At 42.3% G+C, this 11710-nt stretch overlaps 1 protein-coding gene across 3 annotated transcripts in view; it reads left to right on the top strand.

Annotated features, from left to right (window-relative positions):
- The window catches only part of ADAM23 (ADAM metallopeptidase domain 23), a 151456-nt gene extending 139746 nt beyond the window's left edge, over positions 1-11710 (top strand). The window contains exon 25 of one of the 3 annotated variants that reach the window (XM_087435698.1): positions 8071-11710. In XM_087435698.1, coding sequence (XP_087291824.1) covers positions 8071-8210 — 140 coding nt within the window. In that variant the 3' untranslated portion in view covers positions 8211-11710. The other 2 variants (XM_087435699.1, XM_087435700.1) reach the window with 2 other exon arrangements.

An 11710-nucleotide genomic window follows, 5' to 3' on the forward strand; every position in this document is an offset into this window, starting at 1 on the left:
ACCCACGGCGCTGGGCAGCCTCGGAGTGAACTCGTACACCGCACACAGTTTCAGTGCCGCTGGAAGTGGCATCTGTTGATGTACGCGGCTGAGGGCACTGATGTGAGCAGAAAAGAGAACTTTTTACACAGAAACGAATGTATACACAAACCTGAGAATTTTAGAGGAACTACCAAAATTGGCCTTGTGACTTCTGGAACAGGGATGTATAGTTAGGACCAAAGCACTGTGCTGTTAGGGGCGCTGGACCTGCGTCCTGAGGAGGGCGATATGTAAAATAATTCTTGTGTTAGGTTAATGTTGCTTACGTTTACAAACAGTGAGCTCAGATGTTTTCCCCGTGCATGGAGAGAATGTCCTGTAGCACGTGTCAGCTCTTGACTGATAGAAACTCCACTCTGTATTTTCTTCCTGGCTGTCCTTTCTGCTCCCTTCTTTTTTCATATTTCCGAGCCTCAAGTTTCAAATGGGAACCTCAAAGATGGTCTCCATTGAACCTAAGGAATATTTTTTCCATTTCCTCAAAACTACCCAATTGAGTTTTATGCTTCCTTTATAGCTTGCCTTTGGACCCCCATCTTACTGCTTAAACACCGTACGGGTCCGTACAGTGAAGAAATCTGTCTTTGAGAGCAAAGCTTCAGAGTCAGATCTTTATTGATAACCTTCTGACTTCTAGATTTTCACTGTCTCCAAGGAGGGGATAAAAAATTTAGCATTCAGACAACGTTGTGTGCTGCTGCTTGAAAGAGCACTTGAGTAGAATATGTTTCCTTCTTTTCATGCTCTCTTTGCCGGTCAGATTGAACTAAGTCTGATCCAGCTGTGTCTTTACGTGTTCTTCTACTTGTTTGATTCATGGTACTGGGAAAGGAGAGGAGGAGGAGAAGACGGGCCATGACAGCAGTGGGGGCATATTTGCTTCAAATTCTGCAAAAGGTGAATGTAATGGAACTTAATTGTTGATGGTGCAGAAACCTTAGATTTACAGGCATACAAGTCTAAGCAGTACCTGTCCACAGCATCTAAAGTGCCATTAAGCTAATAAATGAAGGCAACTTAAGTGTCCAGGGATCTGTCACACAGGGTATTGACTTGCTGAAACCGCTTATCTGCTTTCCTTTGTGCTAACGAAGATGGTTGGCTCATACGACTTTCCTCCCATGATCCTTTGTCGCAGGTCCTAGTGCCACCAATCTCATAATAGGCTCCATCGCTGGTGCCATCCTGGTAGCAGCTATCGTCCTTGGGGGCACAGGATGGGGATTTAAGTAAGCAATGCCGCATGTCTTCTTCTCAGTGGCTCTGGCTCTTCTCTTTTCTGCTTACATAACCAAGTTTTGAGTTCCTGCTACAAGATTTCAAGTTTTAACAGTAAAACTGCTAAAAATAAATATTTTTATTCAGAAATGGGTTAGAAAAGAAGCAGCATGGAACCTCAAATATCATCTTCAGGCAAGTGGAAAAACATGAAATGTAGAAGGAATTCACTTGCACTACTTTAAGGAGAACAACGTAGAAGTTCTTCAGTAGAAGACATTCCAGCTTTTAGGAGCAAGTGTTTTGAGATACATTTATTTATACACAGATAATTGAGGAAAATATGTAGTTGGAAATAGGTGGATATAAATTCCTCCTATCCGTTTAAAACTGGTTTATATTCCCTTGACATTTTGAAGTTTTCACAACCTAAGTAACCATTTGGTCATTATTTTCCACATGTAACATATTATGTGTAGCTTCGTGATTTGAAAAGCTTCAGATTGAAAAAATATTTTCCTTAATTCTCTAAGCTACTGAATTCGTTTCACCTTGGCATTTGAAATCTGGCTTTGTAACGCTTAATATTTTCCAATTAACTGTTAATATTGACAGGTATACCCGGTGTGTTTTCATAGGGACCTTCTAGTTTGCATTGTACATTGATCACTGAACTAAGTTTGTTTAAATAGACAAGCCAGATAATCACAAATAAACCTTAATTATGGTCAAAATTTTTCAACCTGCTTTATCCAGTTTGGATGTTTCCATGCCTCAGATTCGTTGGATAATTGCTTTTTATGTCTTTTCATGCTGTGATGACTTGATTATTATGATTTGCAGATCAGACCCCCTGTTCCAAATACTCCTTGTGATAAATTCAGTTTCAACCAGATCTACAGAAACAAATGTAAATGGGAAACAATACCATTACCCAAATTCAAAACCCGCTTTGCCTCCATCTGGTTATTCGATAGAGGAAGTTTTTGACCTGGACTATCTGAGTAATTGCCTTAATCATGAACTTTGTTTTCTTTTACATTTGGGATCCTGAATTCGTTATATTTAAACCAGCTAAAACGTTATTATTAGAAACTGATTATGAAAGAAAAACAACCAGAAAATTCTTTAAATAAATTCAACATTTTCTGCTAATTTTGTTATCATATTAAGATCTAATGAGTAAGCCTACAAGTTTTTGAGTGGCCTCAACTTGGAAAGGTGTTATCAAAAGGTACTTCTTTCCTACAGATATTTATAAACTTGAACTTGTTTAGTGAAATGGTAATTTTGGCACCAGTGTGTTTTCACAAGCACACACACACGATGGGCTGCTCACAGTGGAGTCTCTTGTCCTGGTGTTCACAGGACATCGCTCAGATAATGTCGCTCATGTGGCACCTCACAAAAAGTCACGTTTTTACTTGGGCTGACCTAATTCCAACAAAAGCTTTTCTAAGTGCCTCATTGCTACATAACTGTCGTTCCATGATCTGTTTTCATGTTATAATGCCCCCGTGAACTTTTTCATGAATATGCCTCAGGAAAAATAAATGTGGCTCGTGCCCAGGCTTACGCCTCCTTGGCGTTAGGCAACCTCCATTTCAAAGGCCTGGAAAACAGTCTGCTGTGCATCATGGCCATCCAGCAACCTGCAGTGACAAATGTCCCACAGCGGCATTTGGAGATGAGAGCACTGTTCTGTAGCAGGACCTCAAAACAGTGGCCTGGCCTAGCTCACAGCTTGACTTGCATGTTTCTTTGGGGAAAAATGGAAAAGCCTTTATCACTGTGTATATAACTGGATTAGGCCCGTATAGATTATTCATATCTGAGAGAGATGTCTAATCATCAGAAGAACAGGAAAAAAGTTGGGGGGGAGACAGACACTTAGTGAGGAGAGAAACAGCCTTTGTGGGGATTGCTGTGCAGGCACGTGTACCGCTGAGCTGTCGAGCCCCCTCCCGTGCCCTATGGCCCTGATTTATTACCCTAAAGGAAACCATCGTGGGAGGCACACAGGAGTGTGAAGTAAATATTTTTATGTCCTGAAACAAAGAAAAATGAAGACAAAATAATTCTTGGACGTGTACCTTGAGCAGTTTAAATGTGGAGAAGCTGCTGCTCTTGGTGCTAACAAGTGGTTGCTACGTGAGGATCTTAATTTACTTTAGATTTTAGCAGTAGCAATGTGGTTGGTACTAAACCTTAAGTAGCTACTTCTACCTTGCAATAGAATGCTTTGGGTGCTGGGTGATAAAGTTTAGATTTTCCCACCACTTGGGCAGTATTGGAGATTATGAGTCTAGAGATGATTTGGAAGTATAATTATTTGCTAATTGAACTGAAACTTTGAGTTTTTCATTGACTTCAATGTAGATACAAAAGAGGTTCCTTTAGCATCAGAAATGGAAAATAGTTTGTAAAAAAATATTGCTCTAAATACCTTTATTGGAAATCCCTCCTGAAATCAGGTTTTTATTACTAGAAGAGAAGTTAGCGAAGTAGCCTGAAAAATTTGAGGGTACAGACACTTTTAGATTAAGGGAAAGTACATTAACTGCTCAGGGGAAGTATTGCTTTTTCCCAAAGTCATGTTTCTTTAGGTGTAACCGAGTGACTTAGATGTGGAAGAAGTGTCATACCGTACGTGACCTGTTCAAGTGTAAATGAGAAATACAGCTGTGCTCTGGGCCCGGACATTGTCTGCCCTTCTTTATAGTTCTTCTCTTAAACTGTGTTTCCTCTGATCTAGGTGCTAAAAGCATAAGCAGATGTGAGTGTGCGTGTGTGCATGAATGTGTGCACATCTGTGTGCAAAGTGATGATAAAGGTTTACCAAGATTATTGTGATCAATGAATAATATAAATTTAGATTACTTCTTTTTAGCAGAATAGTAGAGTCTGAAAGCTTTGGTTATTGCAAACAAGACTTCCATAAGCAAGGTTGGGGAAATCTTGAGAAGAAAAAAAATGCTTTATTTGGTAGGTTATTTTCTTTAACAAATTCTCATCTATTGGGTAGTGTTGTAGGTATACCTGAGTAACTTCAGTTAACCCCATATTCCAGAAGTATGAGGATCCTAAGGGATGATTTAGTCTATAGATTCCCATTCTTTAGAGTCTTAGGATTTTTCTCTGAGAAATCCTGTGAACAATACCACTTAGGCCGTTGGCACACCGATTTATCCAACTTTTCCTGATATCTGCATTTATTTACACTCACCCCAGGCTCCCTTTCCTCTCCCTCACCACACACAGAATAAAGCCATGCATTGCAGTGCAGAGGATTGCAGACCTCTGTCCTGGTTGACTCATGGAGACTCATGGCCTCTATCCAGTGTTGAGTAATAATGCTACTCGACTAGATTATTAGAGCTGTTGCTTTTACAGGACATGGGAAAAATCAAGTAGATGAAGGATCATTTTAGTAGCATCTTCCCACAGCTTAGGAAAGGTGACAAATATATAAAAAGAGAACTTCATCTCTCCCTTTAAAAATGAACAGAATTGCTGTCATTACCTTGGACATGGCTTTTTATCTGACATTCCCTAAATTTGAATACAGGAGTTTAGATTGAGCAGTATAGTCATTTACATAGAAATGTATGATTCTAACATAAAGTATATCAACACCATAGGTGATGATAGTAGGAAAGAGAAATTCTAGGTGATGTTAGGAAGAGGACTTGAGGGTGACAATGACATAGTTGGTTGACAATTCAGATCACAAGATTTCAGGACAATTGTTGTGCTCTTCCAACCATATTATAATGTCTCCATCTGTGGGACCCCATCACAACGCCCCACTGTCCCTGCTGGCTCTCTCCATGGGATTTGGTGGCAGTAGTGGCCATACTGACCTGGCAGAACTGCGCCTGACATTAAACATGCTAATTCAATAAGTCTGTGTAATTATCATATATGGTTTCCTCTCTATGAGAAGTTACTTGGGTTACAAGTTCTTGCTGAGCCTGACTTGGACTCTAAGAGATTCTGTTTGGCCTATGTTCTGTTTTGTTGGGCATGCTAAAGAAAAGACTGTTTAGGTACTCACATAAATGAAATTTAAAAGACCATATATGGATTATCACAAGGAAGGTTAACTGAATTGTTTGAATGTCAAGTTGGATGGAATTTGAAAGGAACTTAATATTGCTAATTATATTTTCTCAAAAGAGCAAATGTCTTTCTATTTTCTTTTGGCTTTTAATTTTTACATAATTAGAAAAGAATCAACTTTAGCTCGTCTTTCCATGAGGAGGACAACCAGACAGCTGCTTGCCTGACTTCCGTGACCGTGTCCCAGTGCCTTAGGGGCCTGATTGCCCCGGTGCCTGCGACTTCTGGGTTAGGCACTTTCCCACTCATGACTCGTGGTGGGAGGATAAGAAGGTGATAGTGGTGGATAAATGTACACCTGTGAAAGAAGACCTAAGGGTTTGCAACTCCGAGTTGGTTATTGTTATCTGGAGAGCTTTGTTTTAATTTTGTATAGATGTATATATAGGATAATATATATTGTAGACAAAAGTACAGGTTTTTTCCAGAAGTAGTAAAAATTGGTGAAAACTGGGTCAATGCAAGGTTTATGGGTTACCCTAACATTTCATAAGGATCCAGAAATACCTTACAGGTTATGATGAGAAGGTTAACTGCCTTCAGAATCCTAGAGAGTAGAGGGTATTCAGAGGAAACAGTCGTGGAAGGAAAACAGCGAGCACCTACCCATGATAGTTGTGCTTTCACATTCGAATAGAACAAGACTTCTTTTCATATAGAAAATTCAGGCCAGGCAGTTCTCAACACACAGTGGCCCATGGTGGTTTTACAGTTTGTACATGAGGAGCCCTCAAAGTCAGCCTGCCAGGAGTGTCCCTCCTCATCACGGGGCTCCACCGTCTTCCTGCTGGAGCAAGTAGGGTCCTGGAATCCCCCGTTGGTATTCAGAGCCCATTTCCTCATAGAAATGTATGGTTCTATAAGGTGGCTTGGCCTCCAGGTCTGACCTGGGAGTCCAGTCACCCTGTAGGACATTGTTGCTATAAAAAAGTGCAATCTAAGCTTCAAAAACTGACTTAAAAGGAGCAGAAGCTTTTGGACACTGGATGTTGCGTGTATACCAGGCTGAAGTGGAATTTCATATCTCCATTTAACAATGAACTGGATTGCTGTTATGACCTTGGATGTGGCTATTTATCTGACATTCCCTGAATTTGAATAAAGGACTTTAGATGTGGGCCGTGTAGTCATTTACACACACAGTGCTAGCTAGCTTGATCTTTCCTCTACATTCATTCCATTGAGGAGACATCAGTTTAACACTTCTCTGGAGTTCCTGCAATTCATAGCTGAATTCAGGGTCATTTCACAAGGTCAGGCAGTCCCTGTTGTTCCCCACCTGCCTCACAGCAGGTGTGGTTCCTCATACATCGACATTCCAGGGCTATGAGCAGGGTAGAGACGCAGATCCAGTGCTCCAAAGTGACAGACACGTCCTGGAGGTTGTTTTTGTTCTCACCTGCTTCCTGGGCGCATCCACAATGCCTGCTTTTGAGAATATTGACTCAAAGAGGGTGGGTGATGGTGAAGAAAAGGAAGGTGTGCTGTTGTAAACAGCGTTTGGTGCCGAGGATTCCCTGCCAGGCTGGTGAGCCACATGCTTGGGCCACTAGTGAAGATGTGTTAGTGAAAACATTAACAAAGAAAAGGGAGGTTTTCTTTAAAGATTTTTATATTTGGTGTTTCAAAAGGGAAACATCAAAGTGGTCATCTTGGGAAAACAAGAACTTTGCAGGATGCCTTGACGTGTGCTTGAGCTCTGGTGTTGTTTCTGTTTTGAATCACCTCTGGGAGGAGTGTCCCGTGATCCTCTGGTACTTAGGGCTGTGAGGGCGTCCAGCTGGCCCTGAGTGAGTGGGCAGGGAAGTGAGGGTCCTGGGGCCTCGTTGGTCCCGGTTTGCATGACGCCTTGGGGGCAGCAGCGCTGCACCCGCCCAGCGCGCAGACTAAGTGCATGAGCCCCCGCTTGATGCCCCACATGCAGCCAGACCGTGGGGAGGTTGCAACCAACTGTTGTTGTTGCCTTGTGGTGTCTTGCTGGTTCTTTCTTTTCTCCTTTTAAACGCAGGAACCACTTTTTAGGAGACTGGACACTATGAGCAAGGCATTTTAACTCGCTTATTTCAGCTAAGCTGAACTGCCGCGTTTGCTTCACTAACCCGAGACTGTGTCCATTCTCCTTGGAGTGTGCTCTCTCACCGTGCACTCTGGTTTCCACCCTCTGCGTAAGAAACATGCTTGTTCCATAGTGGGGTAAGAGCTCGCACCCCCAGGGTAGCCAGATAAGAAGGGAGCAGGGCCGGTCCACTGATACAGAGCTCTCAAGTTCTGGAAGGAAGCAGCCACAAGACCTTCAGAGGTTTTCTTAGTTCTCCTAATAGCCCCCTATTAGTGAAGAGCCCTCCCTATAGTGATTGTCATCGGGTTAGAATTAGCCGTGTCATTGACTTGCGAAATGAGAGACAAATTGGGCTGCTGAGGCTTCCAGTGATTTAAAATGACCGACTTGAAGCTTCCTTAGGTCTTCACAAATGGACCTCCTCTAGCGGAGATGACGTGGAGACATTCAAGAGTGTGAGCTGCTCTCTGCTTCAGTTACACTTATTTTGGAAATCCTCGGTGTGAGCTGATTACTCTGCTCTGGAGCTAGCCTAGTTGTCATTACCCTCACCCTTCCCTCCTCATGATCTGATTAATATTGTGGCTTTCTCCCCTCTGCTTCCATCTTTTTTTGACGCGCTCTGGAAGAAATGTCAAGAAGAGGAGATTCGACCCCACTCAGCAAGGCCCCATCTGAGTTGGCGGCCCTGGACGACCGGCGCCTTGCACGGTGGCACTCGGAGCGTGACACACTTGCAGCCACGTTGCCGGAACTGCTAAGTCTGTAAACAGTTGCATTGGGTGGTAATGACTACAGAATAAAGTTGGGGTGACAGGGATGGGGTAGAAGAAGACTGTGCTTTTTGGAAATAATTTCAGAGAACCCCTCCCACCACCTGTTAATAAAAGGAGGCAAAAGACAATATTATAAAAAGAACTATTTCAGAATCTTTTTTTTTGCTAATGAAAGGAAGAAGGAACAACAGAAAATTAAGTGCAATAAAAGAACCATTACAAAATAGCAAATGATTTTTTTCTTTCCTCAGCCTGCTGGCACTTAATATCTTCTAGATGATTTGGCATGATTTGTTTTCCTTTTCCGACCAATGACACACTCCAGGGGCATGAAGATCTAATTTTCGAAAGGGTAAAAACTGCATGGTGTACATTCAACAGCAGCTAGCAAGCCAATCCACAGCAGAACCTGCAGCTGACTCTCTGCACGGGGAAGGGACAGAAGAGCACAGGGAGGCCGCCGGCCCCGGCCCAGACCCGCCCGAGCAGCTCCCAGCCCTGCTCTGGTTGATTCACTCTCCCGCTGTTTTTTCTCCTGGACTGAGCATCCTTCGGAAATGGGAGCCGGAATTTGAACAATGATGCTATTGTATAGTTCTTTTATAAATGTAAATATGGAAATAAGCGATTTTGACACCTCACTTTCACCTGTCTGGATTGCAAGATTCCCTTGTACAGGTTCTCTGTAATCTGAGTTTGCTGTTTGCTCCCTGTCTTTCTGGTTTCCTTTCTCTCTTTCTTTCTGCTCTGTCTCTGTCCTTCTCTCTTGTAACATGTTGTATGATGATTGTTGGGCTTGCTTAAAAAAGACAGATGTAGCCACAGATGCGGGAGTTTGGGCACAAAACAGGTGCAATTTAAAAATGAAATGCTTGAATGAAATGAAATGCTTGAAACCAAAAAGAAACGAAAGGTGGGGGGACACAAATGACAAAATAACGCAAATTAAAACCACAGAACTTGTGTAAATGCAAATATACGTACTAACAAGTCCCTCAAGTTTTGATGTCGTTATGAATGTGTGTACATAGTGTAAGAAAGCAGACGCCCTCTCAGATCAATCACAGAAGTGCCGAGCTCGTGAGTTTAGTGTTGGGTTTTGACAGTTTTCTTTCCCTGTCGTTAATGTGAAAGGAGGATAAACTTAAAAGCCTTAAATAAAAAAAATAATTTTTAAATGTTGAAAGCTTGGGAAAAAAGTTAAACTTTCCATTTTATTCATATCCATCATTGTCGATTTTTCATTCCTGCTTCATCTTCCTGCCTCAAAACACATGTGGTAGAGCCCTGCTGAACAACTGGCCTGGGGACAGAAACGGGAGTCACCGTCTGTGAGCGTTGTGACTATAGGCTTTGATTCTGTGTTTCAGAAAACCTCGCTTGGCCCATGGTGTGTTGCTGGTCCCTGGAGGGTTGCCCCGGGTTATAATGGGATTCCACTGTCCACAAACCCCCTTATTCTCCCTCCTCCAGGCAGATCTGCAGATGGAATCTGGGTCCCCGAGTCCCTCTGAGTGTACTTCACTTTCACTGATTTCTTCTTCCATTTGTGGTCAAGATGGCTTCTGTTCAAGTGTTAAGTAAGTACTTTAACAGAAAAATTTGGTCCCAGCTTTGTTTTGAACGTGCAGACTTGGGCATACCCCTTCACTGAGCATCCGTCTAGAGACGAGCTTGCCTGAAGGCCCCCAGAGAGCCCACACTTCTCTAAGGTCCTCTTTTTAGGAAGAGGACATGCGATCGTACCGTTCTCTTCTCCGTGACAACAAATCAGCTGCCAGGTTTGGCTTTAAGTCTCTGTTCAGCGAGATTCCTGACACTGGTCTCACAACATCTGCTTCAACTTTGCAAAGGATTATGTCCTAGAAATGTGCTGCTTAAAACAGGGGGACTTTCCCCAGATATCTTTAATTGTGGAAGTGTCACAATCATAGAGCAGAAACCTTAATTTCTGTGTCACAATAGCCTGTAACCTAACATCTTAATCCTGTTATTGCTGTCTGAGTGCTAGGTGCTACACAGGTATGCAGGCGTCCTCTAGAACTAGCGATGTGTGTGGGTTGGAGTAAGAGTTCTGTCTGCAGGGTTTATCAGCCTTGCTCTTGGCTTCATGGGACACAGGTTGTATCCCTGTACCTATGGCCATGGCTCTTTCAGTTGGAGGAAACTCAGATGACTGGGCATTTCCTGTCGCTGCATCGTCTCTGTCTCTCTGTGGCTGGGTCCTCCTTGCTGGGAGATGCCTGGCTGCTGCTGAGTCCACAACACATGTTCACTGCTGTTCCGGAGGCACCACAGCGACTTAACAGACATGAAACCACGGTGGTTACAAAACAAGTTCAATCTCTATTGTTAACTTTTGAGCATTTCACAAACAACATTGTAAATGTGCGATGTTATGTTTTAAATCAGACCACAGTGGTCCCCAAATATTATGTACATATGGCAAATGTCCAGTGTAACTTTTTGTCACACTGGCAGTTTCATAGGTTACCAAACCTATGCTCCAATGTTAAGTTATTTGTGTGTATATGTAAAATACACAAGCTTTAAGCTATGTGTGTACGAATAGGAAAGATAATGCGGCTATATCAGTCGTCAACAATGGGTTGTAATTATTTTGGGTGGTATTACGTTACGTAGTTTCAAACTCTGCTGTATTTTCTCTTGCACATGCTATTCGTTTGCTGATTTTTGTGGTGTGAGTACTCCTTTTTATTAATTTGAGTTCAAAGCACAAGCATCTCGCCATTTATTGTTACCCAACAAGAGTTGGTGTGAAGTGATGACAAGCCCCCACTTCACCTGCTGTACTTTTGCTGCATTAAGCAGTGACACCTGGATGAAGAGACTGCGCTGACTTCATTGCTCACCTGGGGTCCTGCATGAGCCCACTGGATTAGAGCTACTCCTTCTAGATAAACGAGCAGTACACGTAGGTGCATGTTAGGAAACATGGTCACAGAGAGCGGTGGCGTCTTACCGAGTGGTGTGTGTGTTTTTTTGTTTTTGTTTTTCATTTTTACTATGCAGAGATGGGAAATGCACAAACTTTTCAAAGACTAGTGTCCGAGGAACTTTACAAAGAATACTTGAACCACTTCTTCAAAGTCATCCTATCATATTTTGTAGTCCTTGTTGCTTCCATTGTTAATCTTCATTTTTAAATGGTTTGTAGTTTAAGTGCACAACCTGAAGTTTTGTTTGAAGTTAATAAATTCATTCATATCTTGTTGGCTGCCTGTGAACGGAGATTCAGCAGTCATTGTATGCATCTTTTAGTCAAATGTATATTAAAACTTTTGTTAACGTAGAATGTTGTAGCCTTATACTTCAATCCTTTTCTTAAACCCTTTTCTGTGTTCTCCCGTGTGGTTCAGTGGCCATACGCTGATATCATCGAGAGCTTTAGCACTGGTCTTGCGATCAAAGGCTCACTGAAAATTTAATGTTAATGGAGCAAAATAAAATCTCTGATTAATGATAAATATAT

Source organism: Ceratotherium simum, chromosome 9, assembly GCF_057802395.1.
Source record: "Ceratotherium simum simum isolate JZ-2026a chromosome 9, ASM5780239v1, whole genome shotgun sequence".
Taxonomy (NCBI): Eukaryota; Metazoa; Chordata; class Mammalia; order Perissodactyla; family Rhinocerotidae; genus Ceratotherium; species Ceratotherium simum.